The sequence below is a fragment of the Microcebus murinus genome, chromosome X, assembly GCF_040939455.1.
Source record: "Microcebus murinus isolate Inina chromosome X, M.murinus_Inina_mat1.0, whole genome shotgun sequence".
In the NCBI taxonomy this organism is placed as follows: Eukaryota; Metazoa; Chordata; class Mammalia; order Primates; family Cheirogaleidae; genus Microcebus; species Microcebus murinus.
In genome coordinates, this window is record NC_134136.1 from 76221216 (window position 1) to 76235135 (window position 13920).

The 13920-nt window shown below is 40.7% G+C and overlaps 1 protein-coding gene across 1 annotated transcript in view; it reads right to left on the bottom strand.

The window, feature by feature from the left end:
• Nucleotides 1-715: 715 nt before the first annotated feature.
• Nucleotides 716-13920, bottom strand: part of AFF2 (ALF transcription elongation factor 2) — a 658737-nt gene continuing 645532 nt past the window's right edge. The window contains exons 20-21 of the mRNA XM_020285044.2: nt 9293-9483; nt 716-4997 (exon numbers count right to left, since the gene is read on the bottom strand). Coding sequence (XP_020140633.1) covers nt 4876-4997; nt 9293-9483 — 313 coding nt within the window. The 3' untranslated portion in view covers nt 716-4875. The remainder of the gene's footprint in view (nt 4998-9292; nt 9484-13920) is intronic.

Below are 13920 nucleotides of genomic sequence, written 5' to 3' on the forward strand. Positions count from 1 at the left end.
TCCCTCCAGTTTAATAAGTGCTGAGGAACCACTGGAGAGCATGCACACCTAGGGTGTGTTTGGCTACCCATTGCCACCACACTGGGCTCTACTCTCAGAGACACTTCTACTTTGTAGCCACATGAGTGATGCAGGACAAAATCAAAATGGTAAAGCACCTGAAATTCTCTCTGAACATGTCAGCTGGCTTCCTGCTGCAGAGACTGGAGAACAATCACCCCAGTAGGAACAAGCTGTCCCCAGCTGAAATCACCCACTGGGACGTTCTTCAGGAGGCTTCCCACAGCTGGTCTGCATGCTGCTGCTTCACCAGCGACTGTTCGCAGGTAGGCGGGGTTGAGTTTGTCACTGCAGCAACCTGCCAGGTACCTGGAAGCAGGTTTCCTTTGCTTCCCCCTTCCCTCCTCAAAGTCTGATAAAAATCAAAGAGCCAACCAAAAAATTGAGGTCACTGGCAAAAAAGTTTGACATTTTGAATGATTTTTATTAAACACCATTAGTCTACACTGCACAGTTAATGAAACAGCAAAGCTCCAATCTCTTAGAAGAATGATGATTGATCATGGATCTGAAAAGCAGTTCAGTGTCCACTAACCCAATGTGAGCACTATGAATAATTCTTTAACATCTCATGTTAGAAGTAAAAAGGGGCAAGAACTGCAATCTGGCCTCGAGGGGCTTCCCCACCCTCCACCCCACCCACACACCCCCTGCCCTCCCCACAATGCAATTTTCTTTTAGTCAATAGATTACAGCGTAAAACGTGATGCTCTTGGTAAAGAGGGCTTCTAGATTTGTGAGGAGGAGAATGGAAAGGGAATTAATACTTTTTCTTTCGCCAAAAATATCAGATGGTAGAATTAATGTCTGAGACCAGCCTATCTGATCAGTCTTCTGCCAGGGTAAATGCTGATTATCAATATACAGATGCCATTTATGTTGCTGGAGTTTGCTAACATCAAAGAGAAAATGAATCAGAGTTTATTTATGAGAATAAGGCTGTGCGAGTAGAAATGAAAAACAACAACAATAACAATGACAATGAAGAATTTTGTGTGCCAGTTGAGTAACAGAGCACTGACAACTGGCCCAATATTTTTTCCCCACAGAATTGAATTTGGGGGCACTTGAATCAACTCCTTTTTTTGATATTGTGTAGCTATGTCATCTTGCCACAAATTTTTTCTCAATGGGGATAGTGATGCTTCTCTAAGCAAGAAGTTCATTCCTTTACTGAGTAGTCCTACCCAGTGATCCAGTTTGGTTTTCCCACCTGCCAACTCAAACAGGTGAATTTTATCATGTCTGTTGACAAGTACATGAGGGCTTCACCCTAACAACTCAATCGATTCCACCTTCAAAAATGCTTTTCAACTTCAACCTCCAGGATGCAAATTTGAATAAAACAAAATCCAAATCAGATAGCTTCAGGAAAGATACAATAGAACAAGTATCTTTCCAATGCAGACCAAATCCAATGCACTTAGCAATGTATGTCCAAATGAAACTCCATGCATTTGGAAACTCAACAAAACATATTTTAGCCAGTGGTTTCTAATTTTGCAACTTGGCTATTGCCTGAAGATTTGGATCTTTTTATTTCCTTACATGGAAGTAAAATAGGCATCCCAACCTCAAGTCTTTTAAAAGTAGCAGCAGCTAATCTGCTTTTCCAATTATGTCATCCAAATATAAAACTACTAGTATTTTCCCAATGAGATTATTAAGTAATTAACACTCTACAGGCTGGCTAACAACATGCTTACCGCTAAATTCTACCTGGAGAACCACACTAGCAAACTCTTTTCAAATTAATCCTACCTACCAAACTCAGACAGTAATATGACAAAACCACTAAAAAATCCAAACTTAATTAAAAATACAAAGCCAAGCTAACATCATAACACAAACTTCTCAAACTCTCTGTGGTTGGAGCTTGGATGACAAAGGAAGGCATAGTGGTGGCCCTACCTGGGTCAAGTTGCAAGGCTGAGATGGTTCAGTATACTTGCTCAGACGGAGCTGCCTGTTACTCTGCCCTTTTCCCCACCTCCATTGTGCTTACTTATTAATAGCCATGTCTCACACCAAGTCTCCATCAAGGTCTAGAGGCACAATCTCTCACTGCCATCCACATGTCTTCCCATAAATTGGTATGTCCTTCCCATAAATTGATATACTGAAGAGATTCACTTGAAAAAATATCTCAATCCCTCAATACCCCAAATAGCTGCACACCTGCCACACACATCACCATTTACAATGTGATGAATAAATACAGTGCCTAGAAAACAGCAACAATTCTTAATCATGAAACCGAAAGATGTCTCATCTCCAGGGATAGGAAGGTAATTCATCCTCTATGTTTAATTGGTTTCTAAACTGCTTTAAAAATGTGTCTTCTAAATAATCATGTGGTGATCCAGAATGTAACTGTCATATTTGATAACTATGCTGCTGACTCGGCACATGCTTACATTTAAGCCACTAGAGATGACAGAGAATCCTCTTGCCTCCCTGTTGTATAATAAGTAGATATAACAAGTTGCTGAAACTAGAGCTGCAAGTCTTTCATCCATGAGGCAATATGCTTGTTTCTCTGGGAAACTGTCTCTAGCATTCTAATGTCTAGTTTCCAGAGATTGAATTTCAAGAAGAAATTACTCCTAAATCCATGATGGTCTAGGATCATAGTCTAGGTTGAACTTACAAGTAAAGCCAGTGGGCTTCATTATATAGTAATAGCCAGGTACTCTACCTGGTAAGCCATGGAAAACAGAGAACCCGAGTCACTGCAAAATCATCAGCTTAATTTTATATGTGATACCCACCTTGGGTGTTCAGAGTCTTTCATATTATCACTTTCCTCCTTTAAGAAGCTCAGAAAAGATTCAGGTTTCATTTGTGTGTGTGTGTGTGCATGTGCATGCATGCATAAGTGTTGTTGAGACTGCAAATGTAAAGCTCAACCACAGTGGGAGCATAAAAAGTGCTGGGTTCAGCTGCTGAGATGCTCCCATCAGTCATATTAACAACATGGCTTCAGCCATTGGAGTACAACTTCCACAACCTTATTATACAACAAAGGGCCTTAAACTCAAAGATGACCAGAGTATAGCTCAAGTCTGGCTCTTTTGCAACTGGGGATATATCTAACCTTGCCAATGAGAGTGTAGAATGATCACCTGCTGTTCCTATCACAAACCTGTATGACTTGCTTTAAAATCATACAAGTTTGCATCTTTCATGTGCATATCTATATCTGGTCATAACTCAGTGAACAGAATTCAATAACTCAGCAGATTAAAGGCTATGTGGATTATACCAGTATTATATACTGGCAGGTAATTACAAGTAACTAATACATGGATAGTGTTTACTACAAGTGGGAAACTCTTCTGATGAGCTGGAACATCAAAGATGATATTTACATTGTGATATTTAGGGACATAAAATGAATGTAAAGGATCATAAAAAGGGGAGTAGTCACAACCAATGAAGAAATGTTTCCAAATTAGATGAACTGTTCAATCTTCAGGGCTCTTTCGAAGCACCTCAGGATAAAGACTACTCCAGGACTCATTGCTTTTTTTTTTTTTTTTTTTTTAAAGCTAGCTACTACTTAGGGAGCTTGGAGTTTTCTTTGGGATTTTCATGGAAATGATTCATGTTAATATAGACTTTAATAAAACTCAGTGCTCATATTTCAGTCAAAAGCTAATGAGCCAAAAATGAAAAAAATAAAAAAAGGAAAATGAAAGGAAAGATAGATAAAAGACAAAAGAAAGTAGAAAAACGAAAGAAATCTTGTAATACAGAAAATGTGGATAATAATTGGGGAAGTTCAGGTTTTAAACTCACTAAGAAGAAAACTGTATATTATTACTTCTAGGTAGTGATAACTTGACTTTTGTTTCCATAGATTTGAGCAAAACACAGTTAAAAAAATCCTTCCAATGATGGAACCACCTACCAACTGCAAAGGAGGCGGAAGTGTGAATTCCTTCTTGGACATTTTCCAGACCTCTCTTATCTCCCAACTCTAAAACTGGAGTGTAGCATTTTGGCTACTAAGGTGTACATCTACCAAACTGCTCCTCAGAAGGAGAGCTTTGCACAAAGAGAAGCCCAGGTGAGGATTTATGTTTCAAATCATGGAGTTCATTTATTTATGACAGCTGATGCTTCTTAAGTTGTCAAAATAAATGTTGCCCCTCCTTCTCATCATTAATTTTTTTTAAAAAAAACAGGGAATCATAAAAGGGATGCTAAAAAGAAAGTCCTCTGTTTGTGTGGCATAGCATCATTTTAAGCGTGGCATTGCTATGCTCATTTATGTTCTTGAAACTCTTGATTTTATGATGTTGCTACAACATCTAACCAGTGGGTTTTGGCAATGAAAGTCCTCACCTGAAGATTGACTCTGTGGGAACCACAAAAGATTAACAATGGATTCTGAAACATTCTCTTGTAGACATAATAGGAGGATGGTTAGTGGTGCAAATCTCGGCAGGTCCCTTGTGCCTATGTTCTCAGGAACCTGTCATCTTCACAAGTGATTCCCATTCTTTGTGTTGGGTAGTGTGGATGTAAAATAATTTTGTAGGAACTGTCATTCTATAAAGCACAAAAAGATGGTGGGATCTGAGAAATGTATATCAAATGCTCAAAATGACTAAGCAATAAAACATACACTGCTCTCAAGTTGTACTGTCCACTTACAATGACTTCTGTTTTTCACAGAGATCAAAAGAAGCATAAAAGAAACATAACCAAAGAGAACTTTCCCCAATGCGTGAAGTTCCACCAGTGACTGTCGGTGCGCTGGCAGAGGTACAGGGATGGGTGGTGACACTGGAAATGGGAGAGCACCCACTATAACAAATGGGCGTCGATACGCAGCCAACACAGTCCCTGGCGAACGTAGCGGACAAGATTGGTCATGCTGCTGTGCTGGGTCAGAGGCCCCATCAGCGTGTCCAGATCGCCAAAGAATTCTGAAAAGCAGAGCAATCCTTGGTCAGACTGTCGCATGTTACCATGCAAATATGTACCACATCGAGAAGCAGCCTTCATGCAATACCACAAGCACGTGCATGTTGGAAAGGTTATTCATTTATTCATGTGTTCATTCAACAAACATTTATAGAGTCCTGACTAGGGGACCAAAACTCCATAAATATACATCAAGTACTGTTATTTTAATCTTAGTGAGCTCCAATACCTCTGTAGCACCCACAGTGTTTGTGTTAAGGTGATTAATAAAGTACAAGTTTATTTAAATCTGTTACTTAATTCATGGCAAGTTTTCTCAAAAAAAAAACACTATACATTTTCTCACCAGATTCTAAAAGTACATTATAATCCTATAGAAGTTTGTTTTTATATATATAAAATATATACACATATATATCACTGTATATTATATGTAAGTATATATTTGTCTATATATTTATATAAAAATTTTATGTAATATATTTGTATATTTAAAAATATACACATAAATCACATATAAACATGTTTAAGTATATTTTATACTATATAATAAATTTATGTTTTTATGTATTACAAATTTATATTTAGAAAGGGATCTTTACACACAAAATGGTGGGGAGCCATGGTCTATCTGTTGTCAAGTTGTCATTCTTTGTGTCACTGAATTGAAAACATTATCTTTTCCTTTTGTCTAAATGAATTGAGTTTGCTGATTTTTCCTGGCACGGTGTAGACAAAGCCAGTGAATCTAGACAGCAGTTATAGCCATCAGCCTCCAGAGACAAATAAACGTCTAGGAAGAATCTGATTTGGTAAGTCTTATTTAAGATTTACTTTAGGGATGGAAAATGACCTGCAAGTATCTGTAATACAGCAACATCCCTTGCCCCCTACCCCAGGGCATGAATGGTGGGAGTGCCCAGCTGACTACCCCTTTGCTGACTTGGAGAAGGGGGCAGGCCTGAGGCTACACTGTTAACCAATGTGACTGGAGTTTTAGAATATCTGCCTTGCCGGGTGGAGGTAGTATGTGGGAAAAAAACATATGATGTCTAAAAATTAGCTAGGCATCCCCTTTTGACATTTTAATTCATTTATCTGGCACTTGGCTATGAGAGAGCTCTCTGGTGTCTCCTTTGTTAGCTTCTGTAGGAGGAGTCAGCCTCAGCTATGAGAAAACCATGCCTGCCAGGGGTGAGCAATCTGAATTGGGGGCAGGGTAGGGGGTGGATCCAGAGACAGCCCTAAAGTGGTTGGGATGCTCTCCTGCCTTCTGGGAAAGCAATTTCCATGAAAGGGTTACATGTGCTTGATTGTTTAGCAGATGATATTTCACCAAACAATGAATTTATTCTTCACATTATATATAACATATGGGCTCCTTCTCTAGGTATTGATTTAATTTGATTATGTGATACTTTTTAACCTGTACTTTGGAATAAAAATAATTTCTGCTGATATAGGAGTAAATTACTTTTGGCATCTAAAATATTTTCTTCTGGAAGACAATATTAAGAAAAATGTTAAAGGACCTAGTCATTCTTGAATGAATGTGAGCCTCATGTGAGCCAGGATGTTCCCCAGGTATTCTGTACAAAGCTCTCTACAGCATTCTTAATTAGATGCCCAGGTCACCATTTTAACTGCTCCAAGTGAACAGTGTAAGCAGCTGGGCAGGTAGGGAACAGGGTTTCTAGACCAAAGGTCAGAGAGCTTCATCAACCCCATTGGTCCATTTCAGCACCAGAACCTTCTGCAATAAGCTGTGTGTAGCTGCTTAGTGGGCTGGCACGAGGTGGAGGTGTAGACTTTCCACTGGGACATCCAACCTCACCCATCTCCACTGGACAGTTGGGTAGAAAAAGGTGCAAGTGCATGCTTTTCTCCAGTGAGATGCAGAGCTCCAATCAAATGGGAAACTCTTCATTTCCCCCATTTCTATACAAATAAGTCAGATATGAGAAGAATCCCTAAAGCTAAGCAGATAAAAAATGGCAAGCATGTGAAACTCAAGGCTGTGAGCAGAAGATTCCACAATAGGTCCTCTCCCCAGTTCACTGAAAAGCCCAGTGATAGCATTAGCAGGACACATTTTCTCTCTGCAGGTGGAGTGACAGAGTTATTGTGATTCAATATTACATAAGGAATTTAGCAACTCCTTGACAGGCTGTGCTAATGACAAGATTAGCACCATTTCACCCTAACATCAGCACAGCCACCACATTACTCCTGAAAAGTTCTGTAGTTAATTTAGAAGGAATTACTTTAACAGATTTTTGAAAATAGATGCAATGATAAGGGAAATCCATAAATATTGACATGTCCTGTAGTTACCAATACAAAATAAGACAGAGATGGTGGAGGCAGACAAGCAAGGCAAATGTTAAGATATGTCTTCGTTTGCAATTCTACAACTCTTGGATGGGGCTGGTTGTGTGCTCCAGTTGTCTCTGGATTTCCAGAAGTCTAGAGAAGTAGACAAGTTAGAAATTGCCCATTGTTCAGGTAAGTGGTTCAGGATCCCAACTACGGTTTCTAAGGATCTATTATTAATCTTTCCATGTGCATGGGCAGTGTAGTGTATTGTTTAGGAGTTTGGGCATTGTGGCTCATGTTCATAATCCCAGTACTTTGGGAGGCCAAGCCAAGGATTGCTTGAGGCCAGAAGTTCAAGACCAGCCTGAGCAACATAGCAAGACCCCCATCGCTATACAAAATTGACAAATTGCTAGGTGTGGTGATGCATGGCTGTATTCCCACCTATTCAAGAGACTGAGGCAGGAGGATCACTTGAGCCCAGGAGTTTGAGGTTGCAGTGAGCTATGATGATACCACTGTACTCTAGCCCAGGTGACAGAATGAGATCCTGTCTCAAAAAAAAAAAAAAATCATAAGTGTGTGAAACTCAACAATTCCTGACATATTCCCAGGAGTTCTGGGCTGTGAGTACTCTGGGGCTTCGGAGAAGAATTGGGCCAGGAGGCTTAATAAGTCCTTCTTGGTTAAACCCATGGGGATTTCCATCTGTCTGCACATAGGTGGCCAGCAGCCCCAACCTGATTACTGGAAAGCCATATATAGTCATCCCTAGGATGCCTGTGGATACCCAAAACAGAGGATGCTGAAATCCCTGTTATAAAATGGTGTGGTATCTGCATATAACGTACACACATCCTCCTATATACTTTAAATCGTCTCTAGATTACTTATATTACCTAATACAATGTAAATGCTCTGTAAATAGGTGTTACAGTATATTTTTAAAATTTATATTATTTTTATTGTTGTATTGTTATATTTTATTGTTTCTTTTCCTGAATATTTTCGGTCCGTGGTTGGTTGAATCCATGGATGTTGAACTAGAGGGCCTACTGTGACTGCTTGTGACCTAGCAGCACTCAAGCCCACCCGATGCAACTTGGATGGTGAAGGATGCTAATGTCTACCCATTACTGGGCAGAAATTTCTACTAATCTAAACTGCTGGTCACCTCTTTGTACTATGATTCTGAAAGGACCACAGCTGTCTTGACCTTGAGTGTAGTAGGGCAGTCTGTGACTACTGGGCCAAAATCAGCTAAGTCAAATGAATGGCCAAGGCAAAAGCACAGCTTGTTTTTACTTCCCACCTTCATTAGGATATTGAGGTTTTGTTGTGAGTCTAAATGACAGCTAGGGTCATAGATGGTAGCATGAGTCACCAAAGATCACTAGTCCACTTTATGGTGAAGCAGGGTCCTCTCTGCATTTGTTTTGTAGCAAACCTCACATGTTACCATGAACAGGGCCCAATCCTTCATCTCAGCTATCAGTGTGTGAAAAATACTAGCTGAGCTTTGGCCCTTGCTTCCCAATACAAGCAGCATTATCATGCATTCACCTGAGGCTGATGGTTATAATGAAGGTAGAAGGCCTTAGTTCAACTTCACCTCTCAAAAATAAATAAATAAACAGAAGACAACAGTATCTTAATTACTTTTCAAATCATTCTTTTTCTTTTGTTTCTGTTTCTCTGTGTTGGTCCTTGTCCCTGAGTAAAATTTCAAAATAGTTATTTGCCAACACATCACAGTTCAGACTATTTTAAGCTTTAAAGGAGAACAAAATCCCAGACCGTTTTCACTCTCAGTAGTAATAGGTCACTATGTCAGCCCTAAGTGAACCCTCCCCTTCCTTCATCTAAGCCCTGGAAATCAGGAGACATAAAGACAGAGGGCCACTAGTTAAAACTCAAGTCCTGCAGAGCACAGCTAACTCCATTGTGGTCTGGGAGCAATGGGTGGAGCAAACGAGCATACCTTTGTTCTCTCGTGTCAGTTTGTCGGCCATGTCCCAGTGTTCGTAGCCCCGTAACACGTTGCTAGTGATGTTGACATGGCTAGCGGCCATGTGGTGAATGCGCTGGGGGATGGTGACTGGGCCATTATTGCAGTTTCCCATTGTGTTGATGGGAGAGACATTGTTGAGAGACACTGGGGATGGAGTGTTCCTTGGGAATGGAAAGAGATAGGCCTTGTTAGGCTAGTAGGGAAGAGTGACAGTGGGGTTCGAGTGAAGTTTAGCATGGTGGACACACACGAAGCCTCAGTGGAGTGCAGCTTGTTCCCACGTCCCACCAACTGTTCTCTGAGGACATCCTATAGCTTCCATCAATACAACAGCTTCTTCCAGAGATTCCAGTGTAGAGAGAGCATATTACCACCCCACACCTGCCTCATCTGACCAAGCCACTCAGGTTAGAGTGGCAGGCTGTAGAATGAGCCCCCTATTCTCCTTTTCTAACATTAAACATCTCACCACCTTTGAGAACCACTGAGGGCCCATGTACACTGCTGCTTTTGTCTTAAAATACCAGAGATATTGGGGGTGAATATTTCTCTGGCATTAATTCTACCCACAAATTTAGCTCTTACTTTGAATATATATGTATAAATAACAAGTGTTGTGATGATTCAGAGAAAGAAACAGCTCAGAGCTATGACGATTTCTCCACTGCTGCCAGAATAACTATTGGCAGTTAGAAAACATTTCATGTGTAATATTGGTCTATTGTCAAAAGTATTTTGTGGAAACCACAATGACAGTTTGTCCCAAATACAGTTGACACAATGAGCAAAGTGCAACTATTAATAGCCCCTGAAGGAGTAGTATTGGGGAAACTGGAAAAAGTAGGATTCTGAATATCTCTTTAGGATTCTTTTAGACATGCTACAGAGATAGGCTGTTAATTGGTGACTCTTCACTTGCATGCTGGTTTATCAAGAGAAGTTTTCAGAGAACCCACTTTGGGAAGTACCAATGTTTGGACACAGATTTTCGTTGAATTGCTTAACATCAGCAACAAGGGATCACCTGCTGGCTACACACAACATGGAGGTCATTTTTCCTCTAGGGCCCAGGCTTAGGTTGGCCTGATACAGACTGATGCACGGACATCCTCAAAGCACAACTTGCTTCCTGTGCACAGGAACAAGGTCTGTGTGCCCCTGGGCCTCCCTATCTTCCTCCAGCCATACTTAGAACAACTGTCCAGGCAAATGCACCACTTTATTAGGACAGAACATTTTGAGAGAGTAAAAGAAATGGGGGAAGGCTGTGTTTGGCACTCCATGGGTCTGCACGTTTGAAGGAACCTCCTCCTCATTTCTCTGAACACACCCCAGATCATTAGCAAGAAACCTTATGTCATCCTCAACCCCATCTCCTTACCAGCTGCTGTTACTGGCAACTCTAATTTTCCAGGGTGGCTCACAGAACAGACATGTACCCTGACTGGCAACACACACATATGATTTGGGGGAGCAGAAATCACAGGGTGCCAAAATGCCAAAGTACTGTAGACTAGATCTGGGAGCAATTACAACTAAAATGCTCTCCTCGAAAAACACAAGCTGTGCCTATACCCACGGGAGAGATTTGGACCATTTCTGCCAACAGAGCTAACTTCTGGTATGTTCTGGTCTGAGGGGGGAAGTAGAACCTTGCACTTGCTCTGTGCTTGTCTGCTGTAAGAGGCTGTGAGCGTATTCCTGCCATATCTATAATTTCTGAAATATTTTCTTACTTCTTGGTACAATGATTATTCTCAAGGTAGGAGTGGGATGAGGAGATGTCCACACTAAGGGGCTTAGACACAGAAGAGTTAGCTAATGACAAAAAAGCAGTGAATACTGGGTTTCTCTTTTGTGGTAGTTTGCAAATGTTATTTTCTAGTCTTTTCCCCCAGTGGTGGTCATTAACTCTTAAATGTCAATTTATGGCAAGAATGGAATATGGTCTCACTTGTAAACTCTAGAGAAGATGACAAAGCTGTCAAGTGCCACAAATGTTGAAAGAGGGACTAAGGGATACTGGGGGAAAGGTACTGGAATCCCAAGAGCATGTTTTCTCCCCTTGCTGGGCCTAACGTCCTTCAACTGAGAGAAAAACTTGGATTCAATGATTTCCAGCCATGAACCGAGTCACAAAGGAAAGAAAATCATCTCTCTTTACCTTGTACATCTTGAAAAGCCCCTTTCCTTTGAACTGATCACACTAAGGTGTTATTTAGGAGTTCTCTTCCATTTCCATTCCCTGTTTTGTTTCTCTTAAATACTCAGTAGCAGAAGCTAGAAGAGCTAGAGTAAGCGTTTGTTTGGGGTCATTACTATTCTCACACTGGGCTCTAAGATCTGATGTGTTCTGATGAACATGTGCACACCTCACGTTGTACTCATGAAATGAAAAAATATACTATAAAGCCTGCCTAAGAAATTGTGACTGTGGCTAAAAGAAGGCTGATGCAGAGCTCACTGACCTTGGTGTCCTCTCCAACTCTGACTTGGCTCTCATCACTGCTTAGGGTTCCCCTTCCTGCTCTTTGTATGTGTCTACATGCAGATATCGTCCTTTTCTCCACACTTCCATGGCATATGCCAGTGAGCATGCACACATACAAGCACATGCTTCCCACCACTTTCGCCAACCCAATACCCTCTCTCACCTCTCAGCCACACTCACTCCCTTGCTTTTTCTCAAATTCATCATACTCCCTCCTACTCCAGAGGCCACTGCCATCTCTCTGCTTAGAAGGTGCTTCCCCCAGATATGGGCATGGCTTGCTCTGCCATCCTTTTCTAATGTCCCCACTCAAGATTCAAGACTGTACAACTTCTCCCTCCCCTCTCCACAGCAGTCCTTTCTGTCTGCCTTCCTTGTTTCCATTTTCTCCATGACATTTACTTTCATCTAGCATGACACATATTTGTCATTGTCTTTGTCCTCCAATAGAATGTGGCCTCTGTGAGGGCAACAGTTTTTGTCTATTTTTCCCTGTGCTATACCTCAGCATCTAAAGTAGTGTTTGGCACAGAATATGTCCTCAATGAATACAAATTGAATAAATGATTGGATTGCTGTTATTCCTTATTTACTATCCACTGCATATAAAGTGTTCTGGAGGGAAGAAGGAGAACAATGTGTACAGAATAAGGACAGGGTATATGTTTGTAAAGGATCAGGCACAGTGTCTCATACATAAAGGGCATTTGATGAATATTTGGTGAATGAAAGGATGCATGGTCCCTTATCGAAAAAGAGCAAATGATCTAACAGAATACTGAAATCCCATATTTTCTGACAATGTAGCATAACGGTCAAAACTTAAGTACAGACCAAGATCTGTGGGGCAGGATGGCTTATGCTTTCCAACTTAAAAAGGCAACAATGAAAATAATACCAGTGGCAGCAATGGCAGCAGTCACCATTTATTGAGCAGTTACTGTGTGCCAAGCATAGTGCTCAGGGCTTCACAACAATTCTATGGGGAAATGTCTGCTACCACTGTTTCACAGATGACAAAATGGCATCACAGAAGTTCAGCTCCTTGCTTAGGGCCACACAGTTGAAAAAGCCAAAGAGCCAGGATTTAACAATAGGTATGTATTCCTCCAAAGCCCATTCTCTTTCTATTCCACTATGTTGCTTCAAAGCCCTACCATCCACCTGACTAAAGATTTTAGCTAACATGAGTGTCTATCTTTACCCTCTCCTTCGTGTCCACATTGCTTTGTTTCTACTCCCCTCCTGGGGCTTGTAGGCATCTCATGGATGTTCACACAGGCACAACACTCTGGAAGCTTGGAGAGAATCTTTTGCTTGGTCTGGATGGTTCCCTCAATGACCACCAGACTCCTTGCATTCTTGAACTGGCCAATGTCTCAAACAAGTGGAGATATACCTTCTTCTAGCTCTTTCAATGTGACACCCACATCCACCTGTGTACTGAAATGGCTCTTCTGAAGACCTCAAAAGGCCTCCTCTTTCAACATTCAATAGTCTTCCTAGCCCTCTTTCTTTTTATTACCTCTCTGTGACATTTGAGATTGTTGCCCAGCCCTTTTATACTCTCTACAATGTGGCTTCCATAACTGTATGTTAGAGGTTGGCAAATTGGCCCTCCTTTTTCTGTATTGTCCGCGAGCTACAAATGGTTTGAAAACATGAATATTTTCAATCAATCTGATGAGAGAGACAACACGAACTTTGAATAAGCAAAATGTTATTCTAAAAAAACAGAAATATTCTTCTTAGTAGACTTACATTTCAAAAATTATACTTAATTACTAATATTTTTTTTTATTTTGTCAGTAGAAATTTTGTGGAACTTTGCTTTCTGTCTTATATTCTTCTATATTACTGTGGAAATTTGTTTTCTTTCTTATATTCTTCTATGTAACAGCCTCAGTTTTACCTATTGGCTTGCAAGGCCAAAAATATGTAGTATCTGGCCTTTTATTGAATTTGCTGACCCTTGTTCTAAACCAAGCAGATTTTTCTCCTCCTTCTTCCAACTGCTTCTTCTTTGCACTTCCTTTCCTCAGCCTCCACAGAGGCTGTATCCTGAAGGTCTGTTCTCAATCCCTTGCTTGTCTCTCCAGGTACTTTC